The sequence below is a fragment of the Pundamilia nyererei genome, unplaced genomic scaffold (assembly GCF_000239375.1).
Source record: "Pundamilia nyererei isolate P.nyererei 1_Seehausen unplaced genomic scaffold, PunNye1.0 scaffold00405, whole genome shotgun sequence".
Lineage (NCBI taxonomy): Eukaryota > Metazoa > Chordata > Actinopteri > Cichliformes > Cichlidae > Pundamilia > Pundamilia nyererei.
The window spans coordinates 1-26,700 of NW_005187806.1; the positions used below are offsets into that span (position 1 = coordinate 1).

General features: G+C 41.7%; 3 protein-coding genes across 7 annotated transcripts in view; 1 reads left to right on the forward strand and 2 right to left on the reverse strand.

Moving 5' to 3' along the window:
* Positions 1 to 10: 10 nt before the first annotated feature.
* Positions 11 to 542, reverse strand: LOC102215522 (potassium voltage-gated channel subfamily E member 3-like; the record flags this gene model as incomplete). Its single annotated transcript, XM_005753129.1, has 1 exon — positions 11 to 542. A coding segment is annotated over exon 1 (391 nt), but the record flags the coding sequence as incomplete, so codon positions are not given.
* A 3,798-nt stretch (positions 543 to 4,340) lies between these two features.
* LOC102212224 (sodium channel subunit beta-1) lies at positions 4,341 to 10,609 on the reverse strand. The gene is made up of 6 exons (XM_005753121.2): positions 10,271 to 10,609; positions 8,156 to 8,322; positions 6,810 to 7,044; positions 6,484 to 6,634; positions 6,322 to 6,375; positions 4,341 to 6,232 (listed from the first exon to the last, which is right to left on the reverse strand). The coding sequence occupies exons 1-5, from the start codon at positions 10,311 to 10,313 to the stop codon at positions 6,330 to 6,332; spliced, it is 642 nt and encodes a 213-aa protein (XP_005753178.1). The 5' UTR covers positions 10,314 to 10,609; the 3' UTR covers positions 4,341 to 6,232; positions 6,322 to 6,329.
* A 4,741-nt stretch (positions 10,610 to 15,350) lies between these two features.
* Positions 15,351 to 26,700, forward strand: part of gramd1a (GRAM domain containing 1A) — a 40,330-nt gene continuing 28,980 nt past the window's right edge. For 3 of the 5 annotated variants that reach the window (XM_013915943.1, XM_013915945.1, XM_013915946.1), the window contains exons 1-2: positions 15,351 to 15,415; positions 18,374 to 19,273. In XM_013915943.1, the coding sequence (XP_013771397.1) occupies positions 18,810 to 19,273 (464 nt within the window). In that variant the 5' untranslated portion in view covers positions 15,351 to 15,415; positions 18,374 to 18,809. Of the gene's footprint in view, positions 15,416 to 16,116; positions 16,536 to 18,373; positions 19,274 to 26,700 lie in introns of those variants that run through there. The other 2 variants (XM_013915944.1, XM_013915947.1) reach the window with 2 other exon arrangements.

The window sequence follows — 26,700 nt, forward strand, 5'->3', positions numbered from 1 at the left end:
GCAGGATTGCAGATGACGACGGGCTCCTTGCTGCCCGCTCCATCACCCGTGGCCACCCTGCGCAGAGCCTGAGCGACGGCCCTGGACGGCGCCGTGGCCGCGTTCCAGTCGTGGGCGATGTACTGGTGGTACGGGTCGTGAGAGCTCTCCAGCTTCTTTGAGCGGATGTAGCTGAGCATGATACCGAACGTGAAGAAGCTGAACATGCCCACCAGCAGCAGGATGTACATGATTCCCTGAGACTCAGTGTGGGCCCTGCCTGCAGCCACGTGCTGCACAGCCTGCTGGGTAGTGAAGTTCTCAGCAGGCCCTGCAGGAGACAGAAAGCTCGTGCTGTTGAGGCAGTGCTGCAGGACGGAGAGAAGGAGAGACTGCAGCTCGGTACTGTTGATGTGGGACATGGCTGACCTCTGCTGGGCACTCAGCAAACTGCAACTAGGAAAAAAGAAAAATTTATAGAGAAATGCAGTTATTTAGAAATGCGATATATGCCTCTGGTACACGACAAATGAATAATACTTTTTCATTTGTGGAGTGATTTTAAAAACTCATGTTTAAAAATTCTGAGTGAGTCGTTCAGAGGAGTCGTGATTCCCACAGCGAGGGCTGCAGTGCTCCGCACGCTGTGCAGATTATTCAGTTTTCAAGTCTTTACAACCAATCAATATATTTCTAAAAAGCTTTTAATTTTGTAAAAATTTTCACTTGATTTTTCAGATTTTGAACAGTAGATTTATTCAAGTAAAAGTACATTTTAATATACTTTTACTTTATATAAGTATTTCCATGTTTTGCAGAGACTGTATATTACTTGCACTCCATCCATCTATTTTCTGTTGCTTCTCTGGTCGGGGTCATGCAGAGACGCTCAGGCCTTCTGCTCCCCGCCACCTTCTCCAGCTCTTCCAGAGGGACACCGCAGAGACACAGCCTCTGCAGGACGTCTCTGTGGGTTGTCGTCCCAGTGGGGCCTCACATACAAGGAGCCATTCAGCTTTACTTGCTTATTATTTGGCAGATTTTAAAACATAAATCTATTATTATATGATGATGTATTATTAGGGGAAACGTTGGCAGGTATTATATAAGTGACTGAACTGATATATACAGTAATCACTAATATCATGTTTAGGATCCTCCATGAGTACTTTCATAACTTTTGTTCTATTCTTCAACTGCGATTATGACTATTACTTAAATAAAGTGATTAAATATTTCTGTCATCACATTTACAAACAGCTGTTCACCTAAAAACAAAAGAAAGTAAAACTTGTCCCAATGTTTTCTACACGACTCTCCAATCTTTCAGCCCCTCAGCTTAGTTCTTGTTCCCTTGTGCAGCAGCCCAATAAAAACACTCATTTCAATGTGACTTTATGCAGTATGAAGAAATATGTTGTGAAAAGATTTAAATACTTAATGGCTCATTTACATATTTAATCATCAGAAGAAAATTTGTGATAAAAAAAACTGATGATCTTAACCTGAGAGGTCTAGTTCCAGTTTTCAGCCCGTTCACCTGAGATTTAAAATAAACTACAAGGGAGGCAAGTGGGAGGTGTAATCAGGTGTAATCTGAGAGGCAGCTCACATTTTTCAAATCAATATCAGGGTTCTCACATTCTCGGGGATGATGATCGAGTTTGTCTTATCGTTACTGATGTTTACAGATTTCATTGTGCACACACATCCTGACTGAATCTTCATGCATTAGAGAGAAAAACTTACCTGAGAAGGACTCACATCAACCCGTGCGTCTCCAGCGAGGAAAGAAGCAGCTAGTCGCTGAACCCTGAGTATTAATGCTCAGTCCTCACCCATAAACATGCTCAACATGTCAACACGTTTAATGAAACCAGGAGGTCACAGGGCAAGGTCAAAGGCAGCAGGGGTGTCCTAATTTCACTCCCCTGTGCTGGTCCAAGCAGCAGCTTTGCAGGAAGATTATTATCTTTACATCAGGCCTTGTTTAGGCAGCATTACCCAGTACAATGTCACTACTTTCATTATGTATCATGAGTCTGACTGCATGTCAGATATGAACATTTCAGTGCTGCTCATAGGATCACCATCCATGCTCCTCTGAGCATCCGGACAGCAGCTTGTCAGATGTGTATGTGCTCGGCCGGGTTGTGTTGCAGAGGGAGTGTGTGTCGCTGCAGGGACGGCGCCGGGCTGCGAGCAGGAAGAACAAAGCTGCTTTCAGACCAGAGGCAGTTTGGATCGTCTGCAGCACAGCTCAGACTAGATTGAGTTACAGCACAGTCACCTCCAAATGTCCTCTCACCACTGTGTGTGTGTGGATGGGTTTTAACGTCTTCATGGGGACCAAAGATGGATAGTTTACTATACTGTGGGGACAAACAGCCATCGTGGGGACCAAAACCCCAGTCCCCTCGAGTTTGAAGGCATTTTTACACTCAAAATGTGGTTTTAGTGTCAGGATTACAATTAAATAAAATAAATACACACACGTGTGTCTGTGTTTAGAAACAGTGTAGCAAAAACAGTGGACAAATATTAACAAAAATATGATCGTACAACCTTTGTCTAATTAGACGTCACTGTGTGTGCTTTTAAACCAGAGTTAACATAAAGAGTATTTAATGGCGTCGTTTTGCTCTTGCTGGTCTCTGCTCTCTTCCCTCCAGCCTCCACCTCCTCACTGTTCTTCACGCTGCACAGTGTTAGCTGACTAGCTAGCATTACCCAGAATGCTGTTCTGCAGTGTAATTTTGTAAATATCCTCTTAAAATTCAATTATTTGCTTCCAATCATCAGAACTGTGAATAGGCTGAAATAAAGTTCCCCACAAGGCTCTTGGTGGGAAAATTAACAATAATTAGTGATAATAGAAAAATTAATATTAAATACAAAACTATACCCATAAATAGTTGAAATAAGGAAAAAATGCTCTCGTCTCATTTTGTTCTAATGTTTCATACATTCTGACTTGAATTGCAGATGATTGGAGGTAAAGTGTGTTCTCTCCTACTCCCCACTGTGAGCCGTTACCAGATGTTCAGCTCTGAGTCAGCGGGCCTCACTTTGAGAACCTGCACTTTAAAACAACTAATGGGCCAATAACCAACAGTCTCCTTTCCAATGCTTCCTGTTTACTCCTCCAAGACTGTGAAATTATGACTGAATCAGTTACAAGACTGATTCACCTTAGCTTGTGCCAACTTAGCATGTGACACAAGACTCGGGCCTACACCACACTGGCAGCGACATGGTGACCAGAAATACATTCGGCTAGCTGATCGTCAGCTCCTCTAGCCTTCACTCATCCTTAGGCAAGACACTGAACCTTGAGTTTATCCCAAATCATTCATCAGAGTGTGTGAAAGTAGGCAAAGTGCCAGTCAAAGAATGAGACTTGTTTTCAGTTAAATTTATTTATACAGCGCCAAATCACAACAACAGTCGCCCCAAGGCACTTTATACTGTACGATAAAGACCAATAATCCAGGGAAAAGCCCAACAATCATATGACCCCCTATGAGCAGCACTTTGGTGACAGTGGGAAGGAAAAACTCTTTTAACAGGAAGAAACCTCCAGCAGAACCAGGCTCAGGGAGGGGCGGGGCCATCTGAGCAAGGGGAGGACTACAGAACAAAGACACGCTTTAAGGAGGGCGAGTGACCAATGAGAGCACCAGACACTACTTGACATGTGACCTGACAGTAGATATATTAGAGGGTTACCTAGGCAACCTGGGATATGACCAGCCATCATCTTCAAAGTGATGAGTGAAAGGCTTCCAGTGTGAATGCAGTTTTATTTTAATCTTGACTTCGTCCATCTTGATGCTTTAAAAACAGAGTGAGGGACGCTTTGAGCTCAGTCACGGAGCATCACATCAGCTGATCAGCTTTATTCTGAAATAAACCAGAATTGAACTAAATGTTTCTACTGTCACGAACTCTCACAGCTGTGTGCCCAGTGCTAACAGAAAAGGAGCTGTTGTCGAATAAAATTGCTTCATCTATAGAGCCGAGAGTGTCCGTCCACCGTCGATCACCACAGTCCCCGCATTAAGCCAGCAGTAGAGTTGGATGAGGTTTTCAAGTCTTTTATCTCTAAAGGATTTCTTTCACTGACTGGGAGGGAGGGGGACAAGGTTCCCTCACAATTTTAAGGGATACTTGTATCTGTGGCACGTTGTGTTATTATGCCTTTTTCCAACCAGTCATACTATGGCGCAGATTTGTTGGTGTGGGGAATTACGATGCACATGCCGCTTCACACAGTTACCCTACTTTCCCCTTAGTATCAGGCACAGAGCAGGTGGGGGTGAAAGATCAGCTACCAGTCGCGGGTGTTGATCTTATTCTTGGAAATGAATTCGCTGGGGGAAAGATGTTCCCTGCCACCCCTGAAGCTGCTGAAAACCCTGCTGCAGATGTTTTCGGTCATGCACCATCTGGGCCGGTGTCTCTGCAGTTTAGCATGTGTGGTTGCTCATGCACAGACCTTGGTGATGCAGTGGACATTTCCCATACATTCTTTAAGGAGCCTAAAACTCCTGTCAAGCCTTTGCCTGGGAATAAGAATGAATCTGTGGCGTTTACTGGGATACCAAACAACTTGTGTCTAGCAGTAGACAAAGAGCAATTCAGTAGAGCTCAGCAGTCTGATTCTACCTTGTCTGCCTGCCTCTGTGCTGCAAGGCGGCGAGCACTTGGAACCCAACCCGTGTTGTGCTGATGATGCTGTATTGCTTGTTAGGCCTTGACCACGATCATTTAGGAATTAGGAGATCTTATGATAGAGTTTCCTGCTATTATTTTTGGCCAGGATTGAAAACTGAGGTTGTCAGATTCTGTCCATCATTTTATCCACGTCAAATGGTTGGTAAATGGGTCAAGCATTTCTTGAGTGGGAGAAATGTTAGATGGGGGAGTGTTATGATCCAGGTCATGATTTTGTGTTGTTGCTGCTCACCACACCTGAGGGTGGCGTTGTTTGTCCTGTGCTTGTGCTTGTGTAAGTTTGCAGGTGGAGCCTGACCATTAGTAGAAGACTGAATGAGGCCGGCTATAAATTTGGACCTGTCTGGACTGGCGGCTCCACCTACTTCCTGTTTCCAACAAGCTGTGTGTTAGCCCCGTGTGTGGTGTGATTGAGTTTTCTTAGATAAGAAGAGCTAGGCTGCAGATATTGTAGATAGTGTAAAAAGATCTCTATTGTTGACCTGGTAGCTGTAGGGGAGGGAAGCCGTTTTCTTTGAGAAACGTTTCTCCTGTTAGGGAGACAGGTGGGAGGCCTGTATTTTCTTTTGGGTTTTCTCATTAAGTCAGTTCTGTTTAATGCCCACCCTGACGCTCGCTACCTTTTGAGTTTAATAAAACCGCTAGTCATTGTAAAACCGAGGCCGTGTTGTCCTACTGGAGCAGGGAGTGTGAGCTTTTTCTTTTTTTTGGCTCTTCTTGTGTATTGCTCCAGCTTCTGCTAGGCCGGGGTGTAAGAATGCACACAGGGAGAACAGACCACATTTATCTGGAATTATTGATGGAGAAGGAATATTCTCGAGTCACTGCTAACTTGTAAGTCTCTAATAAGTATAGTAGGTAACTTGAGTACAGCTCACCTGTGGCAAATAAGCAGTAATTTAATCGAACACTTTCATTGTTCGGAGATTGCTGACCGTAAACTCTTCATTGAAGGCTTAGTGTTTTTAAAGTAATGCAGGATGAGGGACTAATAGATGCTTTGTAAATATGACTTATGAGATAATAAACATTAGTAATTTAAAGGTGTTACTCACACCTTTAAAGCTCTCCACTCAAAGTGGAGGTTTTCCTTTCCCCCTGTCATTTATGCGATGTTACAGTGGAAGATGTTTGCATTACAAATTACAGCACAGGCATCAGACTGCCCACACTCAGATTTATCTACTCTTGGGTTTGTATGACACAAGAGAGAGGGGATATCCCTAATAAGGTCATCTCAGGTACACCCACATTTTCAAATCTGTTGCATATGAGGGGCAGCCAATCAGAAGAAAAATGCCTTAAAAGGGAAATAAACAGCTTGTTTAACATAGAGGACAATCTGAGAGGCTTCATCGAGGTCCAGCATGAGATAAATAAGGATTATTTTGAATTGTAATCATGCAAAGCCGCTCTGGCAGAGTCCACAAAAGAAAAAGAAACACGAAGGTGTAAATGAGCAGGTCCATCTCAAAGAAAAAAATGCTCTGATCTTCTGCCTGAGCTCCAATCCAATCTGATGGATATAAAAAATGAAAAATACAATCACAAAAATCAAAGTGAAAGACATTCTTCCATGAACAGAGAATTTATACAGCAGCTCACCGCTGATGTTAGTCTAGCTGCACCCCGTCACAGTTATCTTTAGATTCTCCCTGTCTACAAGTGCACAAAGGAGACAAAACAATCTTTTTAGATATAAAACCAACACAACCAAAATGACCTGTTTCCTGTGAACAGATCACCTGGACAGCAGACATGACTTACCCAGCCTGAGCCTTTTTAGCTTGACGTGCTTCGTGCTCATCCCAGATTTTCTTGTAACAGTAGATCAGAACCGCAATGAGCCACAGCTGCAGGAACGTGACCAGCACGTACATCATTATCTCCGAGATCACATCAGTCAGCTCTCGATTGGCTGGGAAACAGGAACTGACAATGAAGCTCCAGAGAGAAGACTAGCAGGGGCATATTTCTCCCATATTAGCTTCTCTTCTATCCGCCCAACATGCATAGAGAAGAAGATCTTTTGTAACACTGCTTGGAACAACAATATTTTGTATAACTGAAGGATTTAAATCCATCCTCCTTACCTACAGTCACCACACTAAGCTCCACCTCCTTCTCCACAGTGACAAGCCCAGGAGACAGCGGCAGGAAGAGGGTACGGTGGAAGGTGCAGCGATACGTCCCAGTGTCATTGAAGGTGACATTATTAACATACACGGTTCCCATCTGAATGTCATCATTTAGCGTCCCGCGCCATACCAGGCGGTGGCTGAAGTCTTCATGGAGGATGTCAGCCACAGGATAGTCATAGTGGAAAATCTGAGATAGGGAAAGAATTAAAAAACTGGGAATTTAGTTGTACTTCTTCCCTCACTTATATCTGAATAGAACATAAAGAAATAGACACACATAAGCTGATCGGTGACAAGGTAGGCCTGCTCTAAAACATCCCCTGCTTTATTGTCCTTTTGAGCTCTAATAGGAAACATATTGTACCAAATAAATATCACCATGTATTCAGTAGGACTTTAAACAAATGACTGAGACCAAAAACTCGTCAGAGATGTGTCAGGGGTACACGTCATAATAAAAAAGTTTGAAGGGATACATGTGAGCTTACATGTATGGACCCTCACACGCTCCACCAGTCAGTGATCAGTCATCTAAGGCAGCGGTTCCCGACCCCCAGCCAATGGACTGGTACCGGGCCGTGAGAGTCGAGGCTCAGGTGTGAAATTTATGTTTTTCATGGTTTTTTATCGTTTTTATCATTAACTCGGTTTCTCTGGGTCTTTTCCTGTGTGTTATGAATAAATCTTCTTTTTTTGGCACCGCTAATCGTTTTATTTTGTGGTGTTCATCTGCGACAACTTAAAGGCCGGTCCGTGGTGCAAAAAAAGTTGGGGACCGCTGATCTAAGATGAACAAAGGTAGACACGGACAAATAAAACAGTTCATCTTCCCTCCCTCCATCCCTCATATATCCACCCATCCATTCATTCATCCATCCATCCCTCATCCGTGCATTCATGCATCTATCTATCCATCCATCATCCTTCCCTCCACCCATTCATCCCTCCATCCACTCATCCATCTATCCCTCCATCCATTTTCCAACACGTATCCATGGTGGCAGCAGTTTACTGTGTAATTTATGCCATGGTGTTTGTGTCTGTGGAGTTATTTGCCCACACAGAGTGGTGCAGGTGTTTTCCCCGCACTGGGTTCTCCGGTGCAAACTCCATCCACACTGTGCTGGATGTGAGTGATGCTGTTATTCTGTAGAAAGTGGTCCAGAACAGTGTTGCTCTTTTTTATGTTTGTGTCAAGAAACAAGAAAAAACATCAACGATAAAAAGAAAAAAAATCCAGTGACGTTTTTGTTTGATGCTCCACTACCTGAGTCTCTAGAGAACTTTGCTGAACTTACATGCCTGAACTCCTCCTCTCCCAGAGGCTTGAAATGCCAGTCTACGGTGGCTCGTGCAGGGACCTCCTCTCGTCTCTTACAGGAGATGCAGCCCAGCAGGAATCCTTCTCCCGCCACAGCCTCAGTCAGAGAATCCACCTCAGAACAGCCGGCATGGCACTGAGACACTGCAGAGAGAGGACGAGGGGAAGAAGAAGTAGGAGAAGAAATATAAAATAGAAGCAGACAGAGAGAAAATACGAAAGCAGAAATAAATCAGAACTTTGTGAATCTGTCAGCAGTCACAATTGTCAAGCAAGCAAAACTTTACTTAAACAAGAAGTAGAGAGACAAAGAATAAAACTAAAGGCAAAAATACCCAAAATAAAAAGCTCATGTCTTTCCAGTTACACACACATATCACATAATTTAGCACACAGGCTGCAATAAGAAGAAAAAGCGACATAAATCATGTCATAACAGACCAAAATAGTTTTAATCGCCCTGCACATGAAGAATACAGTCACACACGTATCAATAAAACACCTGCATGCACTCTGTTAGGTAGACCTACTGAACTGCTCGCTAACACAAACATCTAATCATCCAGTGATGTGGCAGGAACTAAATGCATTTACCATGTATGAAGACATGTTTGAGACGACCTGCTGAAGTTCAATCTCAGCATCAGAATGAAGACCAAAAAACTGGATTAATCTCTCGTATTTACAGAGAAACAGGAAACATCCAGGAGCCGCAGGAGGAGCCATTCTCTGCTGGAATACTTAGTTGATGTCATAGACCAGAGCAACTCCAAACAACAGAAACTCAAATAACCACTTGTTGGAACCAAGGTTTGCAGAAGAGCAGCAGAAGTCCACACCGGGTGTTCATCCTGTCAGCTAAGAACAGGAAGCTGAAGCTACAGTTCACACAATCTCCCCAAAACTGCACAACAGAAGACTGGAAAAATGTTTCCTGGTCTAATAACCAACCTACAGCAAATGTGTTATGCTGTCATTTTAATTTGGCCCCAAATCTCTGAGGAATGTTTTCAGTACCTTGTTGAATCAGTGCCATAAAGAGTTACTGCAGTTCTGAAGCCAAAAGTACTAACAAAATGTACCTAATGATGTGTCCAGTCAGTGTTCATTTAGGCAAAAACAAACACTGTAATCATCAGACAGACAGTCGTAAAAGCTGAAAACTCTGGAGGTTAGACATGTTTTGCATGTAACATTAACTGTATGTGAGTAAAGCCCTCACATACACGAGTCATCAGACTGATTCAGCTCCAGGAAACTTTCATGCTGCACGTTGTCACTCTAAAAAACACATCTGTCCGTGTTTCTTCTCTTCTTATCATCAAATCTGGAAATGTGTGCAAATGTCATTGAACAGATCATTGCTTGTATACAGAAAAACAAAACAGAGGCATCATTCAGTCCTTCCGGATGCAAATGATGGATCGAACAGGAACAGCGTCTCTTTGAGGAAGCGTCCAGTCTGTTTCTGTCGTCCCCGCCCCAACTTCAACAACACACAGACGGAAAACGCAGGTGTGCAGGTGTAACGGCTACTGGAAACAGCAATAAGTGAGTATTTTTATTTCTAATTAAACTCTACATGTCAACACCAAGAAAAACACAGTGACTGCAGTTGGAGAAAAATGAGACAAAGGCTGAAAAGAAGGACAGCGGGCTACAGATAGATGCAGATATTCTTATATCATCTTTTGTAAATAAAGACACAGTAGAAATGCAATGCAATGCAAAAAATAAGAAATAAAACAGGATTTGTTTATTTGTAAAATACAATAAACAAAAAAGAAGAAACTAAAGAATAAATGTAACCAGTCACAGACAGTTATGAAGACAGTTATGCAACATTGTATCGAAAAGGCCGCCATGACTGTCAGATCACTGAATCTGATGATATTTGTCCAACAAACTAAATTCGTTAACTTTTTTAGTTTTATTGCGTTTATAGTCATTTTCAACTTCCCAGAATAAGAGAGCTTTACGGTCAAAGTAAAGGGTTTCCATGTATTAGAGCAAAACTTCAGCCACCAGCACTGATCGTTTCTCAGAGTTAAAAGTTAAAGTTGAAGAACAGGAAGGATTTTTTTGGACTTACCAAAAAGACTGAAGACAACTAACAAAGAAAAGTAGAGTCTCATCTCTGCGGGAGCCTCGGTCAAGCCTGCAGAGAAATATCGGTGTTGTCTGAGATTACAGGTCTGCCTCTTGATTCCCAATGAATTTCATTTTCCATGTGAATCCACACTTTGATTTTCCCATTGGTCCAACAGCTCAACAATCTTTAATTTCCCTGAGGCAAAAAGAGAGCTTCAGAGCACGGGAAATGCTTCATTTATATCAAAAAGTTGAGTCTCTGTGTTTCAGGAGTTTTAAGTCTCCCGTGCTGTCCTGTCTGACTTTAAGGCAGCTAAATTTAGAGCGTGTGAATCCAGGAGAGTTGGGCATTACGAACGCTGAGAGCCAGCACGAAACCTGAGAAGATGAGACCTGAACCACAACCACAACGTGACCGCCACAGCAACACTACAGCCAAGTGTCCTCTGATTCAAACACTGACAAATCACAAGCCTGCAAAAGAGGAAAACTTTACATATAACTTCAGATACAGTGAAATTTGTTGTGGCCAAACAGACGTATAATCTTTCTCAGTGTGTACTACGATACACACAGTTTACTGTTCTGTGTTTCATGTTCGTTCTTTCCTGAAAGGAGCTGCAGGGCTGACATGCAAAATAACCACCATAGGATTTGTTAAACAAACAAAGTGGAAACAAAAGCAGCTCAGAGATTAAAGGGTAGCTCACAATCAGCTGCTTTCATTCATACAATAACTTCAGTAAAAAGTTCAACATTTTCCTTCATGGTTCGATATTTTTACAGACATAAACATTTACAAATGTTAAACATGACCACATTGGGAAGGCTTTTTGAGCCAAAAGGAACCACTGCACCAAAACTTTAACTGAGCATCTCCCACAATATGACCCTCGGTATTCACTCAAAGTGCAGTTTTCAAATTTTCTCCAGTAAAATATCAAAATCATCCAGGGGACCAATGCTTGTTGCTGTCCTCATGTGCCATCAACATTAAAATGATGCTGTCTCTGAATCATAGACAGACTTTGCTAGTTTGATTGCAGGTTTTACCAGAACTTAGATGTGTTTTCCAGCTGTACTCACAGAAATCCATAAGGACGCCTCAGCAGAGATACAAAAACAACAACACGTTTGTGGCAACTTTAAGAAAAGAACTGCAGTTTCTATCAAAGCTTAGTCATCAGAAGTGTTGCACATTTAAAATAAACTCAGTGAGACAATGTATGTTAAAAGAAGACAAAAGTAAAAGTTTCACATTTAAGAAGTGAAATATTTAATGGGGGTCGGGGTAAACTCGACAGTATATAATGGTTTTACTGATCTGACTCGTTACAAGGTTAAAGATGTATTAAACGCATGAATAAAATACACAGGTGTACTCATAAGACAGCAGGCAAATAGGAAATAAAGAAAAAGTGAGAAAAGATCAAAAAGGAAACAAAGAACAGCAAAGGGACAGAGAAAACTGGGAGTGTTGAAAAAAGAAAGATGGAGGAACAGAAAAAGAAAAGAAATAAACAACAAAGGGGGAAGTCAAGAAGAAAGACGAGTGAGAACTAAATAAGGAAACTGGGGAAATGTTAAAAATGAAGAAAATATCAAAAGGGAGAAGAACAAAAAAGATTTTTAAAAAGAGGGGGGAGAAGGAAGCAATAAAAAAATACAATTAAAGCAAGACGAGCGACAAAAGAGGGAAGAAGAAAGAATAACAAAATAAGGAAAGATGGACAAGAAGAAAGGAGGAAGGCACATTTAGCAGAAAAGGAAGGAAGAAACAACAAAGGAAGCTAGGCCAGAGGAAGGAATGAAGGAAAGGAATGAATGAAAACAAGGACAGAGAGAAGATTGGAGGAAATAGAAAAGGCTGCACCAAAGAAAGGAAAGTTTGGCGTGAAGATAACCCATGAACCGAAATAAATCTGACAGCCGCGGATTAAGTGATTTAAAAATGATGAGTTTTTATTAAACATCATGTCCCAGCTCCTTTAAAAACGTGTTTCCTCTCCTCTTTTAGACACCACATCTCTTGTTCCTGCTTTAAATCCATCTGAATATTCCACACTGACTCTTTCACACTTCCTGCCTGTCCTGCTTAGCGCTGTAAATTGCACTCATCAGCCTCTTTAAACCTGATTTCAAACCCGGCACTTCCCTCGTGTTCAGCCACTAAATGTAATATTCGGTTTGTCTTGATTTCTACCATTGGAGAGTCTGACAGTCGGTCAATGCCTGCCACAGAAACAAGGCCACTCAAGTCAAGGCTGCCAAAGCAGACATCGACTGAAGGCCTCAACTTGCGTGCTGACAAAGACATTCACGTGGAGGATGCAGGCGGTGAGGTGGCGTGATGAATGTAGCGGGCTGGGTTGTTTTTAAAGGGGAATGGCTCGTGATGCGTGAGGTGAACCTGAACACGTCCCTCTGTAAGGTCGTACAAATATTTGGGGAAAATAATTAAAATGTGAGCAGGCGGTGGGACACACGCCGTGTTTGTGTGCGTTTGTGTATTTTAGTTGATTTGGAGGTCAAGGATGTCGTCATGTGATGTAACTAAAGCGATAAGCGTCCTTACCTCTTTGCTCTTTTTTGGCCTTGTGTGTGTCTGTGATTGATAATGGCAGCAAAAATCAGGAGGGTTAAAGAAATTCCCAGAGCAGAACATACGGGAGGGGGGACTTCTAGGAAATGTTGACACATGATAAACCCCCTGTGTGTGTGAGTGTGTGTGAGTGTGTGTGTGCACCTCTGTGACCCAACACATGCGTACACACAGTGAGTGACACACCTCCTATCTCACTATGCTGGTGATGATTCTTTATTTTTAGCTCAGATTGAGTTTCCAGCCCCTCCTGCTCCGCATGGTTCAGCAGCCAGAAGTGCTCAACAACACAACTCCCTGTAACCTGGAGCGCAGCAGTTCCTGCATATGTGACTCGGAGCTCAGCAGCAGCAGCGGCAGCGCCCAGCGAGGCGTTGATTGCAGGAGGCGGAGGAACAAACACCCGAGATGCCTCACAGAAGCTACGGAGAATCTGAAATTGCCAAGTCACTGTGATGCTTTGTCATCAGTTTGAGAGGATGCAGAGGCAGCTGCTGGCTCGGGATCAAAACTGACAGGTACGTTAGAGACAATTCAAAAGTGGTTGTGTAGTTAAAGACTAAAAAACTTCTTTATATGAGTTTTTCTCCTCAAAGGACTACAAATGTCTCTGTTTCATAACGTGGTTGAGCTGCTGAAGTGCAAGAACAGCTATGTAAATATGGACTTTTAGAAAGTCCGGTATAGTGACAGATCAATAAAATCTCAAATATAGGTTGTAAATATGATAAAGTTAAACTTTGCATGCAAAACACCTAAAACTGTAAAAACCTTGAGAGACACACAAATCGTTTCCACACAAACCACAACACACAGAGATTGATCTTATTTAGATGATCACTGAGCTCCTTTATTAGATTTTGGTTTTTCCAGTTTAAATGTGCTGTTTTTGTCTTGTATTTGTGACCTTGTTAAATTAGTTTGTCTGAGCATCGTATTTTTTATTTTATGGAGCTATTTGATAACTATTTAGCTGCTATTTAACACAGAAACTTCAAAACTTGGGGGATCAATAAAGTATATTGCATCTTCTTGTGACCCAATGATGTCACAATAATTAAAGCTTCTCTGTATGTCTGTACATGCCTGTACATTAACAGGTGCAGATTTCAATGGCGATTCTTGGGAAACATTAAAGATGTATATAACTATGACAGGTCGATTTTTCTTCAACAACAAATTCTTTTATTGCTACCAAAAATGAGAATTATGATTTCATGCCACCTCTGAATCTCTTTTTGCCTGCATGAATACCTCTGCCTGATGGAGGAGGCAGAAAAACCCCCACTGCAACTATGAGGGGTTTTTTCTTCTCATGTGTAAGATCGCAAATTGATCTTAAACATTCTGCATTAGTCTTTTCATAAAATAATTTAAAACCTTACAGAATTCACTAAAACGATGAACAGAATAAGAAGAAACATCTACAGCTATGACTTCATCGCTATCAACTGAACTTGAACTGTACTTTAATGCAATACCACTTTCACTTTATACCAGAAGATGGAGCACAAAGTTGATGTACCCCGTTATTTAACCTAACAAGTAAAAAGGAATTTATTCTAATTCACAGGAAACGAGTTCAGGGCTATTTTCTTTTGAAATCCATCCATTCTCATTCCCAACACGTAACATACCGATGATTTGTTACATCCCGAGGCGTATCGTAGTAACGCGAAATGTAACCTTCCGCATCCCTATGGTACGATTGTGGATGGAATCCAACAGCGGTAACACACGCTCCAGCCGTCTATTCCAGCGCTAACACTAACCTTAACCATATCAGGTAGTGTGTTCCAAAGCGATTCATGATCAGAATGTAAAATAAATGTACATGTCTAGATTCACTCTCATACCTCCAAAAGCGTACTATCCCGATGATTTGTCACATAGCGTTGATATGTTATGTTTTAGGATGAGAACATGTTGCTTCTGAAAACGTTTCAAAATGCTGCCCCTTCTGGTGAAAGGTTTAGTTCATATTTGCAGATCTTAATTACACCAATTCTCATTAAGACATTACAGTCAAAATAAAGATTATGAGCATGAAAAATATGAATGAATCCACACTTAAACTGTTACTTTGTTTAAATGTTTAAGCAATATGAGCACAGACTGATAAATCCTGTCTCAGTAGTGATAATATTACACGGGGAAATGGAAAATAATTATTTCTTTCGAAAATGATACAGAATACCCGAGATTCTCACTGAATTTTGTTTTTTCTGTTACATAAATAATGTCCTGCGTGAGGTGTACGTATGCCACCACTTACTTTATAATGTGGCTTCTTGACCTTTATTAAGATTAGATAAAAACTGTATTTTTTAATTCTGTAACTGTAAAGCGTGAAACTGCTATGCCGTTCCTTTAAAATGGCATTTTAATATATTAAATGAATTTCAAACAAAACCTCGTCTACAGTTATGCATTTGCATTATTTGGGTTTGCTTTTATTCTCCACTGCAGACCAGGTGACCTGGTATACCTATCGCCCAAAGACTGCATCCTTCCTACAAATGATGCTTCTGCAAGCGGAAGCAGGTGAGATGTCAATCACACTCTTATTTCTTAAAGGACTGTTATTCACTTAATAGGGACCCACGGACACGCAGTATTTCCAGCGCGTGGGGTTACTAGTTGTTGCAGTAGGCCTCTTTAAACACAAGAGGTCGCTATGCTCCTTTGCATCAGCGGTGGTTAACATTTGCTCCCTTCAAACAAACTCTGAAATTAAGCCAAATCTTTGGATTTCCCACCGGGTCAGATACCTGCTGCCCAGAACCTCTGCTGTTGTGACATCACCGAATTTATTTTTACTTTATTTTTTTTCCTTGTCCTGGAAGTAAAAGAGCCTCCGCGTCATAGAGACCCAGCTGGAGGTGACAGAAGTGAATAATGCGAAGGTTAAAGCTGATGGAAGCTAAACTGAAAACCAGTTCTCAGCAGGTTTCGTTTGTTTGATGTAAACACTCTTCTTCTCGCCACACATCGTCAGGACAGTTATTTTCCTCGGATCGTACCACAAAGTTTGACCGTGGGGGGTTCGTTTCGTTTAGCTGTTAGGTGTGTGTGTGTGCACATACATCGAAAAATTCATTTAATCATAACATATAGACTTAAACATTTTTGTGTGTGTTTTGTGTGTTTATTTATGAAAAAGACAGCAGGAGTTGTGTTTTATTGATGAGGTTTAGCACAGCTCCCCCCCCCCGCGCACTAAGCTGGTCGCCCTGGTCTCGTCCTTTTCACTTTTCGACAAAAACGCTTTGTCTGTTACTTCAATAGCGAGTTAGTTTGGTTCCAGTGCTGAGCTAACTTTGGTCTTTATCTTTGAATTCATTTTAAGAACAGGGTGAGGGAGGGTGTGTTTTTAAAAAAAGTGAAATGGAGGAGGCGTAAGTGGAACTTTCTGTGCTGCGAATAAAGTCTGAGCGGCATCATTGTCGTGGCCTTCAGAGCTCGGGTCTGTGTTTAAGGTTAGCTGGCTAAAGGGGCTAACAGTTAGCTGGAGCCGGCCGGCTGATGCCTCTCTGTGCATCCGAAGCATGTTGATGTGTTCCTGTGAGAAAGTGGATTTTAACATCACGTCCCGCACCGTGGCCCGGCTGGTTTTCGAGGCCGAACAGGATAACAGAAACGGAGGAAACTCGTCCAATGGGAGGTAGGACTTCTACGGACTTTTGAGGAGTTTTAAGGCTCTAAAAGTTTGTTCTTGGTTCTTCTTTGCGCCTCGGTGGTCTTTCTTTGCGCTGCGGCTGTTTAACGGGTGGCAGGAGGTCGGAAATCTTCCAAGTGGTTATTTTCTGCACCGCGACGAACCGAGCAGCAGACTTTTGCACAGTTTAAACCGCAGAGCTAGTGCGTCTGACTCGGCTGTAGTCGGTGTGTTTGTTGGTGCAGTCGGAGGAGCTTCGTTTCACGGCGGGGACAGATAAGGCTCGCTCGTGTGTGCACGGGGATCACGGTGGCTGGATTACTCTGGGCAAACAAGTCTGTGCCAAGATTGTTCTTGTTCAAACAGATCACATCAAATACTGTCAGACGTGCCGGGGCCCTAGCCTTGGAAGTTCACGCTTTGAAGGCAAACAATGGACACACACAGGTTATCGTAACACACGGAGTTATCAGAGTTATCGTAGCTTCGCGTTTGCTAATATTATTTTATTCAGTTTGCAGAGTGGATTTCCTCGTTTCACTGTTTGAAAATGTTATGATTATGTTTCATTGGTGTCAGTGTAGCTTTAGTGTTTTTGCTCTAATGCAGAGAGTATTTATGAGGATCATGATTTTAAGAAGTTCACAATAGTTATTACAAAAACATATAAACACACAGCAGTTTTGAAGGCAGGAGTGTTGACCTCCAAAATCTCTATAAACATCTGCACCAAAGCCTCAGCAGGTGGGCTGTGATAACAAATTTAACCAAAGACTGAAACTAACACACATTCTGGGTTTTGCACAATGTCGTTTCAGTTTGTAAACACAAGAAACTTTAACAAAAAATGATGCACAAGTAATTACAAAGTGATTCTCTGTTGGAGGACCCGTCTGCACTCTGTTTTCGGATAGTGTTGGCCTTGGCAGTGCCAGCTGGGCCTTGATACCAGCCACAGATTTTCCAAAGTTTGTGTTTGTGTCTCATACTGAAAAGAAGTGTGGGGTTGTTGCTGTTATTTCTGCCCATTTGGTAAACATAATTCAGCTTGAGGTTTAAGTCAATTGAACCATATCGGAAAAAAGGTAGTTGAATGTTCCCTGGTGTATAACTTTTCTGACAAAAAAATTCAATTTTTTTTTCTCAATTTACAAGCTATCTTAGAAAACTGAAAGTTTACTATGAGTTGAGGCGTCTTTGAGGTATATAGGTGGTAGCTGTTATTAGCTATTTATTTTATGTTTTCACAGGATCCATTGAACAGTTATAGCTGCAGGATATAAAACTCCAGCATCTCTTAATGTTTCAAACCTAAAGCAAATAAAACTGAGCAGGGAGGAGGCATTGCGCTTGAAATCAACCCTTTTAAATCAACAGAGGCTCTTTCGGGGTTTTTGGATCTCTTGTTAATTTACAAATAAAACAACATTTACACCGATCAGTAATGTTTATCGGCTAATTTACCCATATTTGGCTTGTTTGATCATAAAGGTTGCGTATCTGTTCTGGAGCAGCTGCGTTTTAAAAATTGGTCTCTTGAGGCTTTAATTAGTGGCTGTTATCTGAAAGCCCCAACATTCACACAGTTTTGGCTATTTCAGAGTTTCTTGAAGGGAGAATTTCTTTAAATGATCCAAAAATAGTCAAACATAAATTAGCTCATTACAGATGAATTCTATTGATCAGTCTTCTGATAATCATTGCCGTCTGACAGAAACGTCTGTAATCAGTTAAACCATCACTTTAACAACTTGTATGTGAGGAAGCAGATTTATGATAGCTGTGGTCAGGTCCAGGCAGGCCAGCGTTTTGAACGCCAGGTTTCTGCTCTTGTTGCTCCTCAGGTGGCTCCTTCCAGACAGTGCTATGTTTTTCTCTGAGGCTCCTTATCTCAGGAAAGTCTGCCTAAACTCAAAAGAGTGGGACTTCTAAGCTGAACACAGAAGTGGGAGGATCGCAGAGCGTTTTAGCCTCTCGTTGCCAGCATATATGTACAGACTGGACAGCGGGAAGTGGATTGGTTGAAGAACTGAAACTGAGACTGCCAACAAGTTTTCTGCTGCGTATTTTTTCTCTGCAAGAAACCCTCAAACCTGTTCACTTGAGAGCTGTTTTGCCTTTTTTACCACTTCAGGAGAAGTTGACCAGCACCTTCAGAAGAACATCTGTTAAATTCACAGGAAACATGGTGCGTCATCAATAAGTTGCTGTCTGTGGCCGACACGTGGTCGGTTTTAAATGCTCATCCTTCTTGATGGCCTTGACTGAAAAGCTCAAAAGATGACGATGTCCCCTCCTGCAAGACCAGAGGGCATGACTCTGGCTCAGCCCATCCCCGTCCCAATGCTGACCGTCCTCCCGCCGTCCTCGGACACAGAGTCCTGGTCTTGTTCGCCTAGTCCCAGACCCCTGCGCTCCGACCGACCCCATGGCTCCCACCGTAGTAGGACAAGAACCAAAAGGCGGAAACGGGAAGAGCAAGGCTGTGCTTATAAGCCGCAATGGGGTAAAACTCCACAAATCGTGATACAGTCGTCCACAGAGAGGGGAGCTGTTCAACATCAGAGTCCCTCGCCCTCTTTGGTTACTGAGATGGGGACAGCGAAGCAAGGTCGGGACAGTCCGTCACATGACCTCCTCATACCGCCGTCTCGCTCCTGGTCTCGTAGTCCGTCACCCAGCCGCCGCTCTCGTTGGTCCCTCAGGAGCCTGCTTGGCAGGGACTCTGACGGAGACCGCTGCAGGTTAGTGTGCTGGATTCAGTCAGTGATTTATTTGTTTTTATCTACAGTTTATCTGCTCCTCATGGCACAGGCCAAGCTCAAGCTTTTCTTTTTACCTTCAGTGATTCAAGTGAAGGTTCTTTCTTATCTCGCAGCACATAAAGTTCAGGAGGTCAGAACAGAGCGTCCGCACCGTGTTCAGCAGCCTCCTGGGTATTCTGTGCTTACAGCTGTGTAAAAACATCAGCCGATTTGCATTCAGGCCCGCTGAGACGGCGGTGACTCACACGAGCTGTGCAGCCTCTCATCTGTGCACATTTGGTGAGAGATAAAAAGCACATGACGCTCTCAGTCATATTTTTCTCTCTGAAACTACACGAGAGCAGCTATTTTGGATTAGGGTGAAGGTAATTACCTAAAGCTAGTGAGGACAGGATGAAAAGTTTTTCTTTCTTTTTTTATTTGTATGACATATAGCCAAAGTTCGTACAGTTAAGGAGGTGGAAAAAGAGAAGAACTGAGCTGTATATCCAGGGGTTTTTCCTTTATATGTAAAAATAGGTGTGGGCCTTCTCGTAAAGCTTATTCTCCTTTGGGGGGAAGGCCAAAAGATAAATAAAGAACTAAAGTGAAGGAAAAATGTAATATAAATGTAATCCATCCATTCGGTTCCGTTTATCCTTTTCAGGGTCGTGGGGGGCGCTGGAACCAATCCCAGCTGTCATAGGGCGAGAGGCGGGGTACACCCTGGACAGGTCACCAGTCTGTCGCAGGGCCAACACACAGGGACAGACAACCATCCTCGCTCACATTCACTCCCGCATTCACACCTATGGGCAATTTGAATTAATCAATTAACCTATCTCCCACAGTGGGGATATAAATGTAATATAAATATAAACTTCTTGGTTTAGATTAAGTTTAATTTGCTAAAGAGAATAAAATAATTTTTTGTTTAGCCTGTTTCAGCATCCAGGAGACATGTTTGTTATCCAGGGTGTTTTCAACGCCACTTTATGTTTTTAAAAAATGCCCAGGAAAAGTCCTGCTTACCTGTATCTGTGCCCCCCTAACCCCCCTGCATTTTGGCGATATGCACACAATTTGATATCGTTTGATTTACATAAAAGAACATAGAGGAAACACAACGTTCATTTCTAAATCAACATCCAGTAACACTTAGGGAAAAAAATTATATTGCAGTTTTAGCTTATCTCATCGTTCCACACAAACAGGGCGCCATGTATCACAGGAAAAGTAGCAAGTTCAGTGAGTAGATCCAGCAGCACAGAAAGGAGACAATGCGTAAAGCCTGCACACGCACACGGCTGTGCTGCACGTTCAAAAGTCAGAATAACTCCTGTAGATGAGTCTGTATGTGGTTTGTGGTGTTTTATGTGATACCTGTAGCTGCTGTTACTGGTGGGCTGTTCTCTAATGCTCTCACAGATCCTCAGCGATGTGCTTAGATTGGTAAAATTGCCGTTACTGCCTCTGTATCCAGCTGTGTACATATAGTAACTTTTCACCTAGATGTGTCTTATGGTGTTGAAAAGTTTTGTGGTTAAACGGGCAACATAAAAATAATCTACAGGGTGGGCCATTTATATGGATACACGGTAATAACATGGGAATGGTTGGTGATATTAAAGTCCTGTTTGTGGCACATTAGTATATGTGATATAATGTGCCACAAACAGGACTTTAATATCACCAACCATTCCCAAGTTATTACCCTGTATCCATATAAATGGCCCACCCTGTACTTATCTAAGCAGCACTTTTTCCTCTGAAGAGATGAAGAGATTATGTTCACAAGTAAACCTGAGGATGCGTTATCTTGTGATGGTGGCATTACATTTCGTGTCAGTGAAACAGTTTCGTCAGGGTTTGGAGTCAGTCTCTGCGTGCAGCTGTGCAGCTCATTTCAACATCTGTGCATTAACTCTTTATAACTATTTTTTTGAACAGTAATAAAATATATATATATTGCACATCAGGTCATCTTACATATTAAGCCAGCATATTCTGCTTTAGCTCTTTTGCACACATCTGTTTCAATCTTTCAACCTTTTCTGTCATCATTCATTTATTTGTACTATTTGTATTTATGTTTTATTCTATATATTAATCGGCATCTGTGGGTGGACAGCACAAGAATTTCATTGCACAGAGAAATGCCTTTTTCTCTTGTGACGCATGACAATAAACACTTTGAATCTTGAATCTCTAACCTGTCAGAAACCAGCTGCAGCACATTCGACTGAAGCAAGTCGGGTCCGGTGTGCTTCTGCAAAGCTTGATATTACTTAGACAAGCTCCTTTTTCATGATTCTGTATTTAAATGTTCAATCATAGCTTTAAATATATTTTGATTAAAGAGTTGTCTTCTCACCTTTCTACAATTTATTTAAAAAAAAAAGCTCAAGGAAAGTTTGTGTTTAAGCTGAAAGTAAATGAAGTTTCCTTTTTTATTCTTTAAGAAAATAACAATTTTGTGTCTCCAGGCAAATAAACATTTCATAACTGCAGGGTTGTTTTTTTTGTTTTGTTTTTACCTTTACTGCATTACAAAGGATTCTGTGTGTAACAGCGTCTGAACCCCACCTAATGAAAGCTGTGTCCTGGGTGTGATTGTGCTTTATGTTTTAACATGTTTAGTAGTTTGATTCCATGCAGAAGCTCATTAGTCCACCACTGCTCTCTGCATGTGGCTGCTGTGCTGTGCCTCTGTTCCCGCGGAGTTTCCCACTGGTTGTTTTTCCTCTTCTCTGTGTAAAAACCATAATCAGTGCTGTGGCAATGGCTCTAAGAAAATGCTATAAATGATTGTTCAGAGTTTGAACAGAATTATGCGGGTGGGGGTTAAAGTTCACAGCCTCTTCTTCCTGGAATCTCCCAGAGGAGCAGAAAGGGTCAGATCTGGTTACTCCAGGTTCAAGTAAAATTTAAACCATTTATAAAGGGATGAGCTTGTTTGGGCAGTGTGATTGATTAAGGATGTATTTGTAATTTAGTTACAGGACAACTTTAAAATGATGAATTATGAGAGGAAATGTACTTTTCACCTTTATAGACCAACAACAATATAGCCTTATGATGCCAAAATAACTGGAGATATGATTCCTGTACCTCGTGACAGAATCTACATAATTCTCTATTTATTTTCCTCCCAATTTCTAATTATATGTATTTATTTATAGCTGAAAAGCTTTTATGTGACACATGTCTAAGAAATCCTCCCGTTTTGACTAAAAACTCATTACAACACAACTTATTTTATTAACATGGGAGTGTTTTTATCTTAGCTTTTCTTTCCTCCCACATACCATACCAGTCATTTGTTTTTGCAGATTACCTGTTAAAATCCTGATTGAGTCCAAGTATGCTATGATGTCAGATTTTAAAAAACAAAAAGCTAGAAGCAGTCAGATGGCAGGATCGCAGTGATAAAGCAAAGACTGTACCCTGTATTTAAACATCAACATCACTGCTCCAGATGACCTGAGAGGATGGTGTGACTTTGAGGACAGAACCCGGGTTATGTAAACTGTAAACAAAGAAAATGAGACCACCTCTGAAGGAAAAGCGGAGCTGAGTCAGGCACAAGGACCAGAGGCGGGTTCCTGCACTCTTTATCTGTTCCTCGGAATGATGACATCACCTCCAGCCAATGGGAGCGAGTTCCTGGTCTGATGATGTCATGTGAGCCCAATCAGATGAGGGATGTGTGGATCACTGCAGTGGGCTTCTGAGGGCATGCACATGAACAGCTGTGCCCTTGTCCTCTTCATCAGCGCCTCCTTTTATTGACCTACTTATATTGTTCTGCAGCATATTAATGATTTTTAATGTTCACAGCTGACCCGGCCAGCGAGGATTAGGGAGGGTTTTTTAATGGTGAAAGCAAATGTTTGTGGAGCTTAAATGGAAAAGAAAACATTTGGTTTAAATAATGTTTGGTGAAACTGGGGCTGCACAGGTTTCAGAGTTGTCACAACATTTGCATGTTTCCCACAGATTTGTAGTTCATTCAGGTTGGGATGTGTCTGCAGTGAGTTGTCAAATATCACGTCGAATTATCAAATCAGCAGCTCACGCACTGCGGCACCACATGTTGGTGGTCACATGTGTCCATGTATAGATTGAGTGAACATGTCTGTGTAGAGAAGTAGGTCATGTGATTGATAATGGAGCACTATGATGTGAACTGACACTGAGGAAAAACAGCAGCATGACTGAGAACAGAGTTTTCTTGGACTAAACTGTGACTCAGCTGTTCGAGATGTAAGATTTAACAATAGAATAGAATCATAAATGTAAATTAAATAAATTTAAAATATGAAATATCTGAAATAATACATATAATGTCTCATAATAACACAAAAGATGCTCTATATTATGAAGTGGACCCTTCAGTAATACAACAGAAAAAAACCCAACAATCATATGGCCCGCTGTGACCAAGCACTTTGGTGACAGTGGGAAGGAAAAACTCCCTTTTAACAGGAAGAACCCTCCGGCAGAACCAGGCTCAGGGAGGGGCGGGTCTGATGGACCACCACTTTAAAGCTGTTCTTGTCTTCTAGTGTTGTTTTGCAGAGGACACAGTCTGAGGTTTGTTGTGTCAATGTTTTATGTGTAGAGTAATCAGTACAAGAGTGCACTCCATCAGTTTCATTTCATGGTGTAGGTTAAAGTTCAGCAGCTCTGTTTCCTCTTCGTACAAGTGCGTACATGCTCGTTCTAAGAGAGGAGTCATATACTAACATGATGTTCAGCCCTATAATGTGAGCATAAGCACTCGCTGTATGGTATTAACTGATAATAACACGTGACCCATGTTAGTCACCGTATGAGTGCAGCTCTTCTGGATCACACTGCGTATATTCATTTGTTGCTGTTTTTAGGAATTGTTTTAGAGTTACTCACTTTTACTGGGCAGGACCTCATGTCAACTTTAACCAGCATTAGTAGTAATCAGTGAGGCTGCTGACTGACATTTGGAATAAAACAATACATGTGTGGTGTCTTTGAGCAAGAGGAATCTTTGCTTCTGTAATTGACATCGTATTTATTTAAACAGGAAAGGGGAGCAGAACTCATTCATAAGCAATGCTGCTTCAGTGCTGATGATTTATATATCGGACTGTGTCGTCATATGAAGTAATAACTGTCATTGTTCTAATATTTTTCCATGCAAATGTATTAGAAATGTTTCCTTTAATGTTTTTTTTTAATGACATGTCAGAATCTTTTATTTGCTCTATGCTAACTTCCCACCATGAGGCATACTGGGCTTCATCTTTTAGACCCAGAAGCCATGTCTGTGTTTTATTCGGTCTGTGTTGTTAACTACTAGCATGCCTGCCGTTTTGCCATTAGCATAGCTTTAGCCACTATCAAGCTTCCTCCCCATTTGCGTTGATGGGTTGGGCTTCTTGTTTACTTAGAAACAGACATTTAAAGACCTGCATGTTGAATCCATAATTCTAGATTTGCCCTGAATGTCAGCTTCATGGAGGGCTTAATGTATATAGGTTAAGTGCTCTGTGAATGTGGTTTGTAGTCTAAAGTGCTGTGAGTCAGTAAGAAGAGCAGTATGAAAATGGCAGTCGTCTTGCAGCTTGACTGAAAGGCTTTTATCCATAGCTGTAGCCTCATTATAACTGTATGTGGCTGCAGTATAGCGGGGGAAATACTGCATGCATGTCAGTGAAATGAAGTCATGCACAATCATGGTGCTAATACTTCAGCAGAGATGATTGTGATGTTTACCTGTTACTATACCTTCACTGCATGAAACAAAGGAAATAACATCACTGATGGGGAGAAAAATGCTGACTACTGGCCCTGATAATCGCACTGTCACTGCTTTAACCTGGAGTTCTTAATTAGCTTTTGTAGTTGTATTCTTTGGTTTGTGTTACAGCATGTACCCTCACAGGCTCTGAGGTTTAAAGTAAGCAGCTCTTTGTTTGGCTGCTCTTTTACGGTGCATTCATCTGGCCTTACACATTACCCGCTTGGTGCATGAGACTCTGACATGAGTATGAGCCATCTGTGGGTGAACCTCAGAAAAGCAGATTACACACAGGGAGACAGAATAGTGGAAATGTGGGCCTAGCTCAGGCCAGTGTGGATTATGATGTGGACTGTAATCCAGAGGGATGGACAGAGAGCCTGAGGGTTAAAGGATTGGGTGGGCTCTGGACTTTGGCCAGGTGGACTCACTACAGGCAGACGTGGCCTCTGTACTGTCAAAGCTAGCCACATTGGAGTCGTGTTTGTAGCTTTACAAGATGCTATACTTGAACACATTAATAGGTAATGACCCACAAACTAACAAACCTTGAGGTTAGCTCCAAAAGTGACCATCCCCATGGATTCATGTGTGAAAATACAGTACAGCCTGCTTCAGAGCAAAGCAGTTTTTCTCTTTGTGGATAGTTTCCCTCCTCATAACTGGACACAAGGTGAGTTATTAACCTGCACAAAGTCAGCGCGCCTGTTTTGCTGAGTGAGATCCTAGGGCTTTAGCAGGCTGTGACTTGGTACTAATTTGCAGATATATTTGCTCGTGTGATGCACGCGTGCACTTTATGGATGGCGCTTGTTAACAAAGCTTGTTAATATGAGCTGAAATCAGAATATTTAATCTGTGTTCTATATGCAGAACAAAGGCCTTATTACAGATTTTTTAAAATTGATTTATAAATGTGTATTAACTTAAATGTTAAATTATTTATATTTTAAAATCTGCAAAACAATAAATTGCAACGTAATTGGGTATAAAGTATTTGAATCGAACATAAAGTAGAGTAGAAGTAGAACCTAGTCGTATTTTAGTGGGGATCATGCGACACACCCCTGGATATCCATCATGGATGCTTGTAGAAGTCAATAATTCACCTGAGTTAGTAAATGTTCAAACTTAAGGAGCTGCTGACTGTGAGGAACCACTTCGTCCTCATCGAGATGAAGCATGATTTTCACCCTTTTCATTGTAAAGAAGTGCTCAGAGGGGGTTATATCATGACACCGATCCTCCCACCACTGCCTTTGGACTCAAGTGCTGTTAAACTTAAGACTCCCATTGGATGAGAGCTCTGATAGGGCTCGTAGTGGAATTAAGCAAATACTTTACCAAACTACGACTTTTAATACACTTTTACTTGAAGTATCCTCACATACTTGTCCATTTGCATGTTTCTTTATACTTGTACTTCACTATATTCTGCATTTATTCTGAATAAGTTTTATTGATTATTTTTAAGATTTTAATTCAGACAAATCCAGTTAAGTTGAAGTTCGTTTCTTTGGTTTTTCTCCCTTTCGCTGATATCCTCTGTAATACTTGACCAGCTTTGTTGTGTATTTACTGCTGATTCCTGTGGGGCCCCATGCCTCGTCCTTGCCCCGTGTGCCACCCTCCACCCGGAAACGCC